The 17108-nt window shown below is 41.6% G+C and overlaps 1 protein-coding gene across 1 annotated transcript in view; it reads left to right on the forward strand.

The window, feature by feature from the left end:
* The window catches only part of LOC126124646 (zinc finger homeobox protein 4), a gene marked incomplete at its 5' end in the record, with an annotated part of 330802 nt that overhangs the window by 292119 nt on the left and 21575 nt on the right, over positions 1–17108 (forward strand). The window contains 2 exons of the mRNA XM_049915109.1: positions 15115–15267; positions 15301–15399. Of these exons, the coding sequence (XP_049771066.1) occupies positions 15115–15267; positions 15301–15399 (252 nt within the window). The remainder of the gene's footprint in view (positions 1–15114; positions 15268–15300; positions 15400–17108) is intronic.

Below are 17108 nucleotides of genomic sequence, written 5' to 3' on the forward strand. Positions count from 1 at the left end.
TTTCGAGATTCCGAATTAACTGATACTTTTTGCACCATACAGATATCTTGTCTAAATCATTTTGCTATTCAGTTTGATCATCTGATGACTTTATATGATAGTGAATGACTGCATCAACTATAAACAACATAATACGGCTGCTCAGATTGTCTCCTAAAACGTTTATACAGACCAGGAACAGCAGATGGCCTATAACACTTCCTTGGTGAACGTCAGATATTACTTCTGTTTTGCTAGATGACTTTCCTTCAGTCATTACGAACTGTGACATTTTGTCAGAAAATCAAATCCAGTCACATAACTGGACGGTACTCCATAGGCGCGCAATTTAATTAGAAGTCGCCTGTGAGGAACGGTATCGAAAGCCTTCTGTATATCTAAAAATATGGAATCAATTTGACGTCTCCTGTCGATAGCACTTATTACTTCTTGAGAATAAAGAGCTAGTTGTGTTTCACAAGAACAAAGTTTTCTGAATCCGTGTTGGCTATTCGTCAATAAATCGTTTACTTCCAAGTGGTTCATAACGTTCGAACACAGCATATATTTCAAAACCCTACTGCAAATCACCGAGCGGGGTGGAGCAGTGGTTAGCACACTGGACTCTAATTCGGGAGGACGGCGGTTCAATCCCTCGTCCGGCCATCCGGATTTAGGTTTTCCGTAATTTCCCTAAATCGCTTCAGGCAAACGCCGGGATGGTTCCTTTGAAAGGGAACGGACGACTTCTTTCTCCATCCTTCCCTAATCCGATGAGACCGATGACGTCGCAGTTTGGTCTCCTTCCTCAAATCAACTCAATCTCTTCTGCAAATCGCCGTTAATGAAATGGGTCTGTAATTCAGCGGATTACGCCTATTTCCTTTCTTGGGTATTGGTGAGACTTGTGCAACTACGCACTCTTTGGGTACGGATGTTTCTACTAGCGAACGATTGTATATGATTACTAAGTACGCAGCTACGGTATCGGCATACTCCGAAAAGAAACTGGTTGGCATGAAATCTGGGCCGGATGCGTTGTCTTTCTTAAGTGACTTAAGTTGCTTCGCTACACCAATGATATCTACTTCTAACTTACTAATGTTGGCAGTTGTTCTTGAGTCGAATTCTGGTATATTTACTTCATCTTCTCTTCTGAAGGAATTTCGGAAAACTGTATTTAGCCACTCAACTTTAGTGTCACTGTCCTGAGTAACATCACCATTGTTATCGCACAGTGAAGGTATGGATTGCCTCTTGCCACAGGTGTACTTTACATACGACCAGAATCTCTCTGGGTTTTCTGCCAGATTTCGAGACATAGTTTCGTTGGAAGCTGTTGAAAGCAAATCCCATTGAAGTTCGCACTAGATTTCAAGCGTCTGCAAAGCTTCGCCAGTCTTGCGGATCTTGCATTCTTTTAAATTTGGCATGTTTCTATCGTTGCCTCGTGTTCTGACATGTTTTGTGCACCATGGGGGATCAGTACCGTCTCTTATTAATTTATTTGGTATATATCTTTCAACTGTCGTCGATACTATTTCTCTGAATGTAACCCACATATAGGCTACGCTTGCATAGTCAGTTTGCAATGAGTGGAAACTGTCTCTTAGGAAGGCGTTGATCGAATTTTCGTTAGATTTTTTAAACCGATGTATTTTTCAGATAGCTTACTTCAGTGGACGCACCCGTAGCGACCACCTCAAGAAACGGATTATTTCACATTACGTCCAATTTTTTTCTGCATCCTTTTCCTATTACGTCTGTAATGAGTAACCTTTATGTAAATGGGATTTTAGGAACATACTTTTTCCATGAAATGAATGAGCTTCTCCTAAATTGCTTATGCTGACTGGTGGTCCTAAGTGGTCCGTCTACGGCAATATCCGGTGCACGTGGCCAGATAATCGCACTAGCGCAGAGAAACCTCATCCGTTCCGTCAGTCGGTGAAGCCTTGCAGGGCTAAGTTTTACATCGTGTCAGTTTTGCAACGGAAATCCTAGCTGACCTACAGGCTGTCTCGGGAGTTCGCTGCACATTGCCGACAGTATTCCTTAACAGTTTTAAACGAGCACCAACAAATATAGAATACACTAGAAAAGTTTACAACTGAGGGACTTAGGATTCCGTAATCACTAAATTGGATTACTGTATCTGACGAGGACCTTCTATTAACAAACACTTGCTGAAATTATAACTATTCGAATGGATTCCATTCTTCCGTGCTCTATGGCAGTTTATGTTCGTTTTCACGTACGATAGCGCAATTTTAGGTTGTTCACCTTCACTCTTCAGTTTTTGGTAGCCAATATTGAAATTTATCAGTGAGAAAACATTACTATTTGTTTTTGAAATCACGATCAGCAATTATTACATATACTTTCCGCGGTACTACGAATATACATCAACACATAAACCAACTGTCGTGCAAACAGAATTGATGTGAAGCGTTTCTCGCGACAAATTAGCTTGCCAGCTTTTCTTCATCTGGTCAGAGTCAGAGGAATGTAATGTAATAAAAAGCGCAACTGATATGGAGCCAAAGAACGGAATATGAATAGCTAATTTCTTGTGTGGAGAGCTTCACCTTTATGACTAATTTCTCCATACTGGGTTCGGACTGTCATGTAATGTGTACAAGTGCATTTTAATAACTGCATCTAAGTAGCTCCTCATTTCATGTGTGGGTTAAAAACTACCTTCAATTGCGTAACAGTGGTTGCTAGAGAGGAGGCGTCGGCTTCAATGCTGCAGATGAAAGAAATTTGCTCGGCCGGGGGATGAAAGATGACAGCGTGAGTTTCATGATCACCGCACTACGTGACAACATCCCAGTTACATTCCAAATCTTTCCGCGGTGTCTCACGACGTGTAATGATGTGAGAGGTTTGTGGAACCTGGATATAGATATTCGTCACTAACAGTCTGCATGGTCAAGTGAATTGTTGGATATGAATTAAAGGAGGTCATCCTCTTTTAATTGTAACTCTTACTTGAAGTTACAGCAAACTACACCGACTAGCTCGTTGTATCCTCGTGTTGCCCACAGCTCATTACTGGCATTCACTCCATTATCGGTTGTAACATGAATCACAATTATTATCTGCTAAATTCGCATTAGACGAACCAAAATTACCCTGTTATTTTAGTCGTGCTCAATCTCGTGAACTCCGCGGCCATAAATGATTGTTGGTGAATACTGCAACCAATCACAATTACCCTACTGCGACCCGTATTCATTAAGATGTATACATTAAAGCATTATTTAACCATCTACCATGAAATTAAAAATCTTCATTTAGTGTAAATGTTTGGCATAACTATCCGTTAGTAATGCTGACGGGCGTTGCTACCGATTCTGTAATGAACTAACTAATGAACTTCGAAGCAGTTCTACAAATTTTGGTGAAAATAGTTACAGTAAGTACTCAAAAATAATAGTTGTTCAGATATGCATATAACAGTTCCTTAGCTGAAAGGCAGCAAAGTGGTATGAGTTCCCTCTGGCAAGTCAGTAAAGTATATATTGCCCTAACCTTTTGTGTAACGAGGTGGCTATCTGCGTATATCACAACTGCAAATCTTCGGAATACAGCCCTGGGATAGTTCTAGGAATTTTTTCCTGTAGCTTATTGCTTCTTTTACCTTTGGAAATACTCTGCATACGACAGAAAAGCAAAACTGCACGGTAATTCGGGGTCCAAGTCCGCCTGTAACCGACAAGATAACAATTCAAAGGTCGGAGGAAGACAAGGTCATGCTACCTCCAGTAGGACAATGCTTGGTGAAGCTCCGTAATGTTCCAACCAATCTCCAGTTTAAATAATTTAACGTCTTGGCATAATGGAACAAAATGTAATTGTGACAGGACGTTTTTTCCAGTCTAATATGATAAGTGCCTTATCGCAGGCGTTGTTCTGATGAAACACGGTGAGCGGTAGCGGCGAAGTGCTGCCAATATTTTCGAAGAAAATGCAGTTTTAAGTCTCATTTCTGGTCTCTCCAAATCTACTTAAGTACAGCAATGCCTCCTTTCATTAATCAGATCTTCTTGGCCACGTAGCTGAACTCCCCTTTTCCACATTTGAGAAGTGAAAATATAAAGAGTCTGAAAACACGTTATTACACACAAATCCTAAAACCTGCTAAGTATCCGAGGAATCATCTGAGCAGAATGAAATGTAACGAGAATTCGGATCAGGGGTAAGTTTGGAAACAACAATGGACAGAGTGTGTAGCTCCTATATTCGGAGCAGTCATGCGAACATTCCATATACTGGAGACTCTTTAAGTAGCCTGAACTGTAGCGCATCATAGGGGTCAGGTGGATGGGAATAATTAATGTGCCTCGTTGAGGCAATACGTCAACCTTATACTCAACTGCACGTTTCACAAGAGGGAAATAATCGGTTTGAGTTGACTATAACATATACGTCAAGACATTTCTGTTGGTGTTTGGCGCAATGTCATGACAACAATACGTGTGTAAAGGAATGAGATATAAATAACCGGATACTTTTATACTTTACGCTTAAAAAGACCCGGATGAGTCGAGAAAGTAGTAGAGGTGATTTTTTAAGTTCTGCTTGATCATTTGGGTCACTTAATAAACCTGTCTGCTAAACGAGATTGAACAATTTCACAGACGTGTTTACTATTCTGTGCAGTGCCTAAGTATGTGGAAAAAAAGAAATTCACGTTTCGCTTCGATAGACCTACCATCATCTTCTGCTCGACGTAATGGAATGATATTGGTTTGCTAGCGTCGGAAGGGCATCGGCCACCCTATAACATTAACAGTGCCAAATTCTAAAAATATCATGCCGACCCCATGAGGATGCGGGAAGAAGGAGAACAAGAAGATACGACGACCATGCCTCATTCTAACAGAAGATGGTAGTTTTTCCGAAATTAGTCGTTGATAAATGATATTATATACTAGCTTCCTGGCGGTCGTGTCACTATGTCTCTCTCTCTCTCTCCCTCCCTCCCTCTATCTCTCTCTCTCTCCCTCCCTCCCTCTCTCTCTCTCTCTCTCTCTCTCTCTTTCTCTCTCTCTCTCTCTCTCTCTCTCTCCTGTTTCCAAAGATGTAGCAACTAATTACAGCGAGTCATTGAATATTTCGGTAAAGTACCGTAAGAAAACCAAACGTACTGGGACACGTGCACTTCCCCTTACATTCTACGTGAATGGGACAGGATGGCAACTGACCAGCATCGTCCTGAAAATACCTTCACTATTTATTGAGTAGAGGCCTATGAAGAATAAATGTGCATTCAAACAATTTATGTGTCTTCTGAAAGACGATAGGTAAAGCCTCACCTTCATTAAAATCTGCCCAAAATAAACACTGAATACAACTGCGTGGGAAAGTGCTCCAACGAGTAGATGCTTCTCTTTTCTTTCTAAAAAAAGTCAGTCTCCTGATTTTTTTGACGTAGCGTTCCACTTATAGTCTTATTCATAGATTCGTTCTGGGGAGGACCCCCTCGTTTCTGTGCGGTCTGAGAAATTTCTGATTTAGATTACTTGAAAAGCCAGTTTTTGATGATTGTATACTTCATTTATCCTCCTTGCTTTGTTCATCGTCCGTTATTTTGTTTCAAGGCAGCAGAAATCGTTAACTGCGTCTACTACGGGATCCTCAATTTTGATAAGTTTATCGCTGATATCATTTATGCTATTCCTCATTACTTTTGTCATTATTTTACTCTTATTATTTACTCTCAATACACATTCTATGCTTATCAGACTACTCATACCATTCACCGCATTCTGTAATTCTTCCTCTTGTCTTTTACTGAGGATAGCAATGTCATTAGCGAATGTTATCATAGATTTTCATTCACCCTGAATTTGAATCCCACTCCTCTACCTTTCTCTTATTTCCGTGATTGCGTCTTCCATGCACAGATTGAACAATGGAGGAGGAAGACTACATCGCTCTTCTAGACCCTTTTTAATCAGATCACTTCTTTAGGTCTCTGCTATTGTTTTCTTTATTTTTACTTTAATTCTGTTTTATTATACAGGATGGCCATAGTCTCGATCCATTTTTACGAAGTAATGGATACACTTACAAAATACGCATGTCTGCCTATTGCCAATCTACGTATACATTTTCATTGGACTTCGACATGGCCTCCGTCCATTTAGCAGCATTGCTCCTATCGGGTAAGAGCAGACCTAAATACATTCTGAAGCATATCTTGTGAACCAGCCAACGCTGTATCCCGGATTCAAACTCTTAGATCCTGAAGATCCCTCACGTTTATTTTGGACATGTTTCAACTTCGGTACCGTCAAGGGTGTCAAATGACTTGAACCTCTTCTTAGTCATCTATTGGTGAATCATCGATTCGCATACTTCCCTATTCTGAGAGCAAAATGAGGGGGCATTCCATCCTGTTCGAATACAACCGTGTCAACAGTGCCTTCGCAAAACTAAGGTCCCTAAACTGTAGTCTCTGTTGTCTTTTTCGAATCTCAGCCTCAATTCGCTTTTGGTGTGTTCCTTTACCAGGCAATTGTAGTGTGATATGATTCGTTACCTAGTATACATCACTTGTGTTCGCTAACTTTCCACAGGTGTGAAATATGGCCTCATCCATAAACGAAATGTGCCCCATGAAATGTTCCTTGTTCACAGTTTCTACCAAATTCTGCCACGCAGATTGGCGAGCTGTGTAATGTTAGTGGTGTAGTTTGTGCATAGTTCATTGCTTAAACGCCGAGTTGATGCATTCGGGCTTCTTCCGAACGATTTTCCGATTCACTGAACATTCTGTTATGGTACAGGACATCTCCCGGAGTTCATCAGTAACATTCACCCTAGTTCACCGGAAATTACGGACAAGTAACAAGACGTTTGCATTTGTTTGTGCTGCTTATGAAATTTCCAAGTGAACCCTTTTTGTATCTCCAGATAGGCGCATGAACAACATCAACGCGTTGTGCAATTGTAAGCATTCTTCTTGATTATCGTGAAATAAAAACAGTAGTCCACGTTGACACAGAAACTGATTATAATTATATATTACGTAAATGCATTCATTATTTCATAGAAACGCATGGAGACTTTATGACCACACTGTGTTGAATATCTAAGTAGTATCTTTTCTTCGTTCAGCCGTTCCAGCAAATATCCTGATCATTTTGAATCCGGCAAATCAGACGTGACTGAAAACGGTCAAGGAGCCTACAATAACATAGGCTGTTTTATACATATACACTGAGGTAACAAAAGTGATATAGCGATACGCACTTATACAAATGGCGGTAGTACCGCATGCACAGGGTATTGACGAAGCTGTCATTTGTACTCAGGTGATTCATGCGAAAAGGTTTCTAACGTGATTATGGCACCACGATCGGAGTTAAGACATTGAACGCGGTATGGTAGTTGGAGCCAAACGCATTGGACATTCCGTTTTGGAAATCGTTAGGAAATTTAATATTCGGAGATCCACGGTAGAGTGGTATTGCTAACAGAACCCTGCGTGAAACAACCATAGAAATGAATGTGGGACGTACGATGAACGTATCTGTTAGGACAGTGGGGCGAAATTTGGGGTTAATGGGCTATTGCAGCAGACGACAAACGCGACTGCCTTTGCTAACAGCACGACATCGCCTGCAGCGCCTCTCCTGGTCTCTTGACTACATCGGTTGGACGCTAGATCTACCCTGGGCCTGGCAATCTGAATCCAGATCTCAGTTGGTAAGAGCTGATGGGAGGGATCGAGTGTGGCGCGGACCACATAAGCATGGACCCAAGTTGTCAACAAGGCAAGCTACTGGTGGCTCCATAATGGTGTGGACTGTGTTTACATGGAACTGACAGGGTCTTCTGGTCAGACCGAAGCGATCTTTGACTTCATATACAGCTGCTCATGGACTTCATGTCCCCCAAACGACGATGGAATTTTCGTGGATGATAATGCGTCTTGTTGCCGGGCCGCAATTATTCGCTACTGGTTTGAAGACCATTCGTCACAATTCGAGCGAATGATTCAGCTACCCATCAAATATTTATGGGACACAATCTAGCACCGGCAACACTTTTGCAGTTATGGACGACTACAGAGGCAGCATGGATCACAATTTTTTGCAAGGGCTTCCAACAAATTGTTGAGTGCATGCCACGCCTCCCATGGCTTTCGTCCCATCGCCTATACCTAAATATTGCTGTTGTTGGAATGAACTGAAGACGTCGTACTGACAGCGAAGTAGAAAGGCTTCCAGCAAGTTCAGAGGCTCATGACATATATTTGTTTTACCTATCACCTAACGTCATGCACTGCCTGTTCGTAAGAAAATGAGAGTAGTTGTAGTGGCATATTTCGCCACAGGTACATAGGAGGTGTGGCATCGGTGAGCATCTTAGTGGTTCTCCGGTCACCAGCGAACGACCTGCTCGCGCCGTATACAACAGCTAATTCCCCTCAGAGCAGCGCGTTACCTCGAGCTCGTATCTCAGAACTTAATTCTCCGTGAAATCTTAATCCAGGCTGATGCGTTTCGTAATGCTCGGACCCGTCAACACAGGCGCTGGTAAATACAATCATAATTCAAGCGCGCAGCACCTAAGGTTGTCCAGGATTACTCGCGGGCAAATCCGACGCCTTGATTCCCCATAAAATACTGCGCCACCTTATTGTCTGCCCGGGCCAGGATTTATGGAATGATTTGCTATGCGCCTCTGCGCCCCGGCTGCTACGCTGAGAAGTAGGTGCCCTTTGATTGGCTTAGGTGCGCCGGACGGAAATATGCAGCGACTCGCTCGCTGAGCCAACATCCGCGCCGCTTCTTATCTCGACCCGAAACGAATTACGTCGTGGAAAATTTGGTGCAGCCAGATGCAAACATTTCTTGGCAGCTGGTGTGGGTGGGATTTCTGCGTCACTTCTCATCGCACAGACTCTTTCTGCTTAGCCCTGGATATCACGTGATAGTTCTGGCAAACAGCAAACATTTCACCGGGTAACTCTTATGATGAATGGGTACCCCAAGATATACCTACAGAACAGAGCGTTCAAGTAAACAACACTCGACAAATAATGTAGTGTGTTCACGAAATCTTGCTGAAAGCATGTAATGAAATTTCATTCAGGATTGATAGTTCGTTTCCCCTTAGAAAGAACTCACCAATTCTTATTTTCAAATCAGCGCTTTTATGGGGGATCTAAAGGTACGCTAAGGGCGAGCTTAGTATGGATTTTACCTTGATTAAACTGTAATTTTTTAGAACTGTATGTTTAAAAGAATTCAGTGTGTTCATTATACATAATTTGCAGCATAGTAAGGTCAGAGAGTTGTAATACGCTTCGGTTCCCAAACTGTTCTGCAGTATTTGCGAAACAGCCTCACGACAGAAGAACGACTAACGGATGTTGCTTGGCGCCTGTATCGACTATGCGAATGAGCTGACTCTTTGGAAGAGGTAAAGACAGCATTTTTCTGGGGCTACAATACAAGTATTCCACTACCGATTTGGGCTATCGGTGGGCACCAATCCGCAGTTGTTTGCTGATGATGCTGTGGTGTACGGTAATATGTCGAACCTGAGCGACTATAGGAAGACACAAGACGACTTAGACAAAATTTCCAGTTGGTGTGATGAATGGCAACTATCCCTAAATGAGGAAAAATTTAAGTTAATGCGGATGAGTAGGAAGATCAGACTTGTAATTTTAGGACACTGTATTACCAGTACCCTGCTTGGCACAGTCAAGTCGTTTAAATATCTCGGCATATGTAGCAAAGCGATATGAAATGATACGAACATCTGAGAATTGTGGTAGGGAAGGCGAATGGTCGACTTAGGTTTATTGGGAAAATTCTAAGAAAGTAGTTCACCTGTAAAGGAGACCGCATATAGGATGTTGGTGCGACCTATTCTTGACTACTGCTCGAGTGTTTGGGATCTGTACCAGGTCGGATTAAAGGAAGAAATCGAATCAGTCCAGCGGTGTGCTGCTAGATTTGTTACAGGTAGGTTCGAACAATACGTAAGTGTTACGGAGATGCTTCGGGAACTCAAGTGGGAACCTTTGGAGGGAAGGCGACGTTCTTTTCGAGAAACACTATTCTGAAAATTTAGAGAACCGGCATTTGAAGTTGACTGCCGAACGATTATACTGGTGCCAACATACGTTGAACGTAAGGACCACGAAGTTAATATACAACAAATTGGCGTTCGTTCGAAGGCATATAGATTGTCGTTTTTCCGTCCCTCTATTTGCGAGTGGAACACGGAAGGACATAACTAGTAATGGTACAGGGTACCCTCGACCATGCACCGTACCGTACATCTTTCTCTAGATGTAGATATGCAGATGTAGAGCGGTTATTTTCAAGTGGTTCTATAGTAACGCGAAAGATTATTTATTTATTTATTTTCGTTACAGCCATCTATGGACTACGTTTACACAACTTCCCTCACTTTCTAAAGATCTCTTCCTTCCTCTTTTGCCTATACTCCTTCATCCGTTGGCTCACTCGTGCACCTTCTTCTGCCGAGAATACTCTGTTCTTCCTCGTTTTCTCCTCGAAGAAATCCTTCGCCTCCGCAACCTTTTTCCTAAAGATCTGCCTGTTCACAATTTCTTCTGCTGTGATCCCGCATTTTTCTAGATCCCAGTGCACTTCTTTCACCCACGGAACTTGTGGCTTCCTGTTCTCCTGGAAGAGAAGAATCTTGTTGGCGAGCCTCTCTGATTCCATTCTTTTAATATGTCCATAGAAAGACAGTCTTCTTTTCTTCATTGTGATGGTGCTATTTTCAGATCGTTGATAAAGTTCTTGATTTGATCTTAGGCGAGACAGTCTTCTTTTCTTCATTGTGATGGTGCTATTTTCAGATCGTTGATAAAGTTCTTGATTTGATCTTAGGCGGAACGTAAATTCTTTAGATATTTTTCTGGGCCCAAGAATCTCTCTATGGAATTTACGTTCTTTCTTTTCCAAGTCTGAAAGCCCCCTCCTGGCTATTGTCTCAGATGCAAATAAACATTCAGGTTTGACGACTGTGATGTACTGTTGGAATTTAGCTTGGTATGAGAGTGATTTAGATTTGCATTTGTTCTGACACAATATGAATGCTATTTGCATTTTTCTTGCCCGTTCTTCAATTGCAACCTTTTCATCGTTGTTTGGAGTCAAATTCTCTACTAGGTACTTGAACGTCTGAACTCTTTCGATGTCGCCATACTTGGTCCCCATTGTCCAGACTGGATCAGTGGTATTTATGTTCATACACTGTGTCTTCTCAATTAATTTTAAATTCATATGAAGCGCTTTAGCGCATCTCTGTGTACTATCAGAATAATAAGTTAAGGCTGCAAAATACTAACAAGAATTATTTACAAAAGAATGGAAAAATGGTAGAAATGTAGGAACACGCGATGTGATACTGACCCTACGGATTTTCTTAGAAGAGAAGTTAAGGAACGGCAAGTCTACGTTTATAGCATTTGTAGACTTAGAGAAAGATTTTGACAGTGTTGACTGAAAAGCGCTGTTTGAAATTCTGAAGTTATCAGGGTTAGAATATGGGAAGCGAAAACTTATTTACATTTTGTACAGAAACCAGTCGGCAGTTACACGAGTCGAGGGGCATTAAAGGGACGAATGGTTGAGATGGGACTGAGACAGGGTTCTAGCTTGTCCTCAGTGTTATTCAATTTGCAGGTTGAGAAGGCATTAAAGAATCCAATTTGGAGTAGGAAGTTCAGAAAATAAGAACTTTGAGGTTTGCCGATGACATTATAATTCTGTCAGATACAGCAAAGGACTTGAAAGAGCGTTTGAACGGAATGGACATTGTCTTGAAAGGAAGATATAAGAAGAACATCAGCAAAAGCAAAACAAGGGTAATGGAATGCACTCGAATTAAATAAAGCGATGTTGACCAGCAAAATAACTAATGATGGCGAAATAGAGAGGGTATAAAATGTGAACTGGGAATGGCAAGAAAATTTTTTCTGAAGAAGAGAAATTTGTTAACACCGAATACAGATTTAAATATTAGCAAGTCTTTTGTGAAGGTATTTTTCTGGAGTCTAGACTTGTGTCGAAGTAAAACATGGGCGATAAGTAGTTCTGACAAGTAGAGAACTAGCGAAAAAATTCTATCAGAGCACAAAAAATACGATTATATTCCTATTTATTTAAAAGACTGACTGAAAAGCCGGCCGGGTCGGCCGTGCGGTTCTAGGCGCTACAGTCTGGAACCGCGTGACCGCTACGGTCGCAGGTTCGAATCCTGCCTCGGGCATGGATGTGTGTGATGTCCTTAGGTTGGTTAGGTTTAAGTAGTTCTAAGTTCTAGCAGACTGATGACCTTAAAAGTTAAGTCCCAAGGTGCTCAGAGCCATTTGGACCATTTTTTGAACAGACTGTAAAGTAAAGTACAACCTGTCTCGTTCTACGTCCCTCAGTAGCTTTAAACATTTTCCCAAAAATTTTGGCAGCAATTCGTTCCTACTATTCCCCATCACCTTCATCTTAGCTTTGTTTCACCTCTTACACTCCTGATTAATCTTATAATCTTAATTACTGCTCTGGTGTGCTTCAATTACCTGAAATGAAACGGATCCCAATTACAGTATTGTTCCTTTGATCATAAGTTAGTGCTTGCGGTTGACTTCACTTCTGTGCAGCTTGTGAGGAGCTGCTGCACCATTATACCCCTTTTTTTTCACCTTCCCACTCACAGTCATTGTGTCAACTGAACTGCTGGTAGCACTTTGGCATTCACCAGCAATTTGTTCCACTGATTTTATGCAATTTTGTACAGCCACCATCTGCAGTGTTGGGCCGTCAGAACATGCAGTCTACATGGTCTCGGTTTAGTTACGCTGCTTCTTTCGCGTGTACACTTTATATTCACATCAACAGCAGTCGATTCGAGCCACTTTAGAAGTACTGAAATGTCCATGATGGATCTGTTACTCAGGTGATGTCTTATGAAAGTTCACGTTGGAAGTCAGCTATCCTAACACCCGTTCTGCTGTTACTGTTTTGCTGCTACTGACAATACTATCCTCCCCGCATCCTTCTTTTATACTGTTGGGTCCAGTTCTCGTCAATTCCGCTTTACATGCGGGTGTCCGGATATTTTTAGTCAGATGGTGTATATAAATATCGGTGGTAGGGTCCATGGCCAGATATCAAGTGGGCAAGTGGCATACGACTCATTATAGCTCTTTCACATTTGGCAGAAGTGAACATACCTGTTACCAGTAAATGTAACTGTCGAAATTTCTTGTCATTCTTTGTCTTTGTATCTACACAGCGTGTCCCAGTTCCGTTAGGACTGCGAGTATGAGAAATAAAATCCATGTTTATTTTCACAAAATCACAGCATTTATTCAAAATAGTCTTCCTCCTGAATAAGTACACAGCTAAAATCATTTTAAAGTGTTTTCATACAGATACTGTAGTCGTTTTTCTTGGAATTGCACTTACTTCTGGAGTGCAGTGTTCTTTGATGTTCTGAATTGCATCATAATTATGCCCTTTCATTGCCAACTTCAATTTTGGGAACAAGGAGTCGTCTGGGGCCAAATCCGGTGAATAAGGCGGATGACTCGGGAATGTGGTCCATTTGCTGGCCAAAAACCCGCACACAATCTTCACTTTGTGGACTGGGTCATTGTCGTGGGGAAGCGACCAGGAACCTGCCTCTCGATATTCGTGTCGAATTAGATGAATTCTCGCTCACAGACGATGTTGTTGTTGTTGTTGTTGTTGTTGTTGTTGTTGTTCTTGTTGTGGTCTTCAGTCCTGAGACTGGTTTGATGCAGCTCTCCATGCTACCCTATCCTGTGCAAGCTTCTTCATCTCCCAGTACTTAATGCAAACTACATCCTTTTTAATCTGCTTAGTGTATTCATCTCTTGGTCTCCCTCTACGGTTTTTACCCTTCATGCTGCCCTCCAATGCTAAATTTGTGATCCCGTGATGCCTCAGACATGTCCCACCAACCGATCCCTTCTCCTAGTCAAGTTGTGCCACAAACTCCTCTTCTCCCCAATTCTATTCAATACTTCATCATGAGTTATGTGATCTACCCATCTAATCTAGAGCATTCTTCTGTAGCACCACATTTCGATAGCTTCTATTCTCTTCTTGTCCGAACTATTTATCGTCCATATTTCACTTCCATACATGGCTACACTCCATACAAATACTTTCAGAAACGACTTCCTGACTCTTAAATCTATACTCGATGTTAACAAATTTCTGTTCTTCAGAAACGCTTTCCTTGCCATTGCCAGTCTACATTTTATATCCTCTCTACTTCGCCCATCATCAGTTATATTGCTCCCCAAATAGCAAAACTCCTTTACTACTTTAAGTGTCTCATTTCCTAATCTAAATCCCTCAGCGTCACCAGACTTAATTCTACTACATTCCATTATCCTCGTTTTGCTTTTGTTGATGTTCATCTTATATCCTTCTTTCAAGACACTGTCCATTCCGTTCAACTGCTCTTCCAAGTCCTTTGCTGTCTCTGATAGAATTACAATGTCATCGGCGAACGTCGAAGTTTTTATTTGTTCTCCATGGATTTTAATACCTACTCCGAATTTTTCTTTTGTTTCCTTTACTGCTTGCTCAATATACAGATTGAATAATATCGGGGAGAGGCTACAATACTTTCTCACTCCCTTCCCAACCAATGCTTCCAATTCCTGCCCCTCGACTCTTATAACTGCCATCTGGTTTCTGTACAAATTGTTAATAGCCTTTCGCTCCCTGTATTTTACCCCTACCACCTTTAGAATTTGAAAGAGAGTATTCCAGTCAACATTGTCAAAAGCTTTCTCTAAGTCTACAAATGCTAGAAACGTAAGTTTCCTTAATAGAAGAGTCAAAACCACCTGATGGTGCCTCGCTGCTCTACCGCAATTTTCCGACAAGTGTGAGGTACGTACTATCTCTTTTGTGGTCAGGACGCCTGCTTCAGTGAAGCTAGACTTCGACCTTCTACATGGCTATTATTGAAGCATCGAGGATCCTAATGATACAACTCGCCACGAGATAGCATTTCACACAAGCAATCCTATCGGAACTTCGACGCACTGTGTGTACTGTCCAGTAACAAGCGGTGTGTTTGTTTTGGTAGATGGTGCTGTCCTACATGTGCCGTGGTTCGAGCCCCACTGGCGCGCCGCACCCCGACCTGAACGAAGACTGCCGCCGCAAGTTCGAGCAGTGGTGGAACGCGCAGGTGTCGGGCTACCACCGGCACCCGCCCCCGCAGCCGCCGCCCCCGCAACCGCCCCCGCCGCAGTACAGCCCGCCCGTCGTCCCCAAGCCGTCAGCTGCGACCGCCGCTGCCGCCGCCGCCGCTGCAGCTGGCGTCTCGGCGCCAGACCGCACGCCCGAGGGGCTGCACCCTGCCCTCCAGGTGAGCACCTCCTGCCGTAACTGCAAGGCTGTTGTACAGAGCGCCTGAATGGACCGATATCTGAATGGAAACGTTTGTTATAAATGCGTACATCCACATGCGCATGGCGTCGTATAGTGCAGCGTCATCTACGTTTCAGCAGATTTCTAGGACTCACGCATTTAGCGTTCTGTGTAAACTTAATTAGTTATATGTACGTACAGTCCATCCACCCTTGGAATCGAGAATCTTAACGACTTCTGCCTGTGTTCGATATAAATACTGGCAGGATATTGGTCCCGAAAATTACGAGATCGTTTCAAAATATATCTTCTAATAACAAAAAGATATTTTTTATGTGACATCATTACAGTTTAACAATTTGCAGTTTTTATTTTACTTTACTAGTACATGCTTCTTATTAAATTTCAAGATTCTACGTCAAAGGGAAGTAGCGTATAGGTTTTGATGAGTGAATTTGCAAGTATCAAACTATGTGACATAAACGACCGAATCTTTTCATATATATATTTGAATTCGATAGGCCAACTTGTTCACGAGAAAAAGAGGTTTTAACAGGACATACATACGTACATACAGACAGAAAGATAGATGCATTAAAATGACAAATATTTGTTCGTGTAATTAATCATTTAGGATGTTATTTCTTTACCTGTACTATGAAACTTAGGTTTCAATGAGTGGGTTTGCGAATTTCAAAATATATGACATAAATTGCCGATCTTTTGATCTCACTGACTTAGAAGCTTAACATTTTTGCACCGACAAGGGATCATAGACTTAAGTATGTGACAAGAATTTGATCTTGATATGCCAACCTGTTACAGAGGGAAAGGTGCCTTAGCAGATGGACACACATGCATATGGATAGAAAAGGTTAAAAAATATTTTCGTGTGATATAATTACACATTAACAATTTCGTGATTTTTTCCTTTATTTGTACTGTGAAACCTTGCTTCTGGGGAAATTTAATTATTATAGGTCAACGACAAGTACCATGTAGGTTTTGATCACTGAGTTTTTCCGAGTATTAAAATATGTGACGTAAACGGCCGTATCTTTTGTTTAAACTGACTTATAAGCTTAAAATTTTTACACCGCCAAGGACTATAAACCTTAATATGTGGCATAAATTTGAACCTGATAAGCCTACCCGTTCCTGAGCAAAACGGTTCTTAACAAACGGACAGAGAGAAAGACGTACGGACGAACAGCAAAGTGACCTTAAAGGATTCCGTTTTTACAGGCCGAGGCACGAAACCCCAGAAACTGAACGGGGATTTGTTTTTCACGCCTCATTAGACGTCAAACATCTGTGTCAGCGCTTTTCTCAATTTCAGAAAAATACTGGAACTCAGTGTTTGCAATGGCTTTTAGTCGTCTCACCCTCGCGTTTTTAATCTCATTTATGTTTTTTTATTATTGAGTACGAAAAGTCACATGAGACAATGGGTACAAATATGGAGGCTGGAGCATCATTACAGTACTGCATTAGACAAAAATTCACCAACAAGCACAAAGTGTGAATAGACGTATTGTCGTGGTACAAAAGTCATGAACAGTTACGCCACAGATTCGGTCATTTTTTCATAATGCTTCACGCAAATGATAGGTTTGAATACTCTATTTTTGTTCTAAATTCAGAAATTTTTTAACGAATTTTGCGTTTCATACCCAAAACATAAGAAAAAATCTCATGCAGTAGTCC

This window comes from Schistocerca cancellata, chromosome 1 (genome assembly GCF_023864275.1).
Source record: "Schistocerca cancellata isolate TAMUIC-IGC-003103 chromosome 1, iqSchCanc2.1, whole genome shotgun sequence".
Classification (NCBI taxonomy): Eukaryota; Metazoa; Arthropoda; class Insecta; order Orthoptera; family Acrididae; genus Schistocerca; species Schistocerca cancellata.